Source organism: Olea europaea, unplaced genomic scaffold, assembly GCF_002742605.1.
Source record: "Olea europaea var. sylvestris unplaced genomic scaffold, O_europaea_v1 scaffold25245, whole genome shotgun sequence".
In the NCBI taxonomy this organism is placed as follows: domain Eukaryota; kingdom Viridiplantae; phylum Streptophyta; class Magnoliopsida; order Lamiales; family Oleaceae; genus Olea; species Olea europaea.
The window spans coordinates 20564-21796 of record NW_019243502.1 but is presented as its reverse complement, the minus strand read 5'-3'; the positions used below and the strand labels follow the sequence as shown (position 1 = coordinate 21796).

General features: G+C 33.8%; 1 protein-coding gene across 1 annotated transcript; it reads right to left on the bottom strand.

Annotated features, from left to right (window-relative positions):
• Positions 1-51: 51 nt before the first annotated feature.
• On the bottom strand, positions 52-429 carry LOC111382578 (the record flags this gene model as incomplete). Its single annotated transcript, XM_023006597.1, has 1 exon — positions 52-429. A coding segment is annotated over exon 1 (378 nt), but the record flags the coding sequence as incomplete, so codon positions are not given.
• Positions 430-1233: the final 804 nt, after the last annotated feature.

Here is a 1233-nt window from a genome sequence, read left to right as displayed (position 1 = left end):
CCCCAACAACATATTCAATATATTCTCTTTGTCCTTTTCCCTGCCATATACTTCAGATTCTTCAACAACTGAAGTCAGATCCAATCTTTCTGTCGTTCTGTAAGGCCTTCCCCTCACATTCTCGACCAAACTGAGTATACTAATCTGTTTGAATAAATCTTCCAATCGACCACTAATTTCTTTCAACTTGGAAGCCATCCCACGTTCAGACATAAAATCATGGAAAGATAAATTAATACAACAAGAGGGAATAAGCTTCTGTACCATACTTGTGCTTGGCCTGTTGGCTTCATGATTTTCCCTTATTTTGTGTAGGGAAGCTTCAGTGTTCAACTCATCCACTAAGTCATCCAGATCATAAGCCAAATCTTCCAGATTTTTCAACCACTCATTCACAGCCCTGTTTGTTGGTTTGCTTGTTTTCAGCATCAGTAAGCACTACTTCCATCATCAACAATGTTTTACGCTATTCTTTCGGCTTGGCGTCAATTCCTACACCACGTAGAAATTTCATTAGCTCGCCAGAGGCCAACTTGTTGAGCAAAACAGTAATTAGTGCGCCAATAAAAACTTCTCCAATAGCCATTGCTATATTTTCTTAAGAAAGGAAACAATGGATGAAAGAGTGAATGAAAGACAATTTAACTTCTTCAGCAGAATAAAAGGAAATTTTCAAGTTGTGGTGGGGTCAATTATCAATCATCGATCAGAGGCAAAAGCACAAGTGTTGGTTTCTTTGTTTGCAAAAACTAAACAACCAGGGCCCATGTGAAAAACCCGCCCTGAAAATTAGCATGCCCTTCTTTGTTGCTTCCTCTACCCTTTTTTTAGACGAAAAAATAATAATAATTGTATATGTAGACATAAATTATTGAAATCAATCCAACCTTTAGCCAAAATTTAATTCATTCATTCAACTTAATTTTATTACAACTACGAAGTGTTCATTACAATTCAAATACTACAATCTTATAAGAGCTGAACTAATAAACTTGATGTCACACTTTAGTTGATTAGAATATCTTTTGATGTAGTTAAAATCCGTTAATGAACTTGATGCATTAATATTAAAATTGTATTTGGCAACAATATACTTTAATTTATTTCTCAAACTCATTCTCAACCACACATTCATATAATAAAATACTCTACACATAAATCCAAAAAATTTTCCTACTTTTTAACCATGCATTCTCCAAAAAAATAGTATTCAAAACTATGTTTTTAAAATTT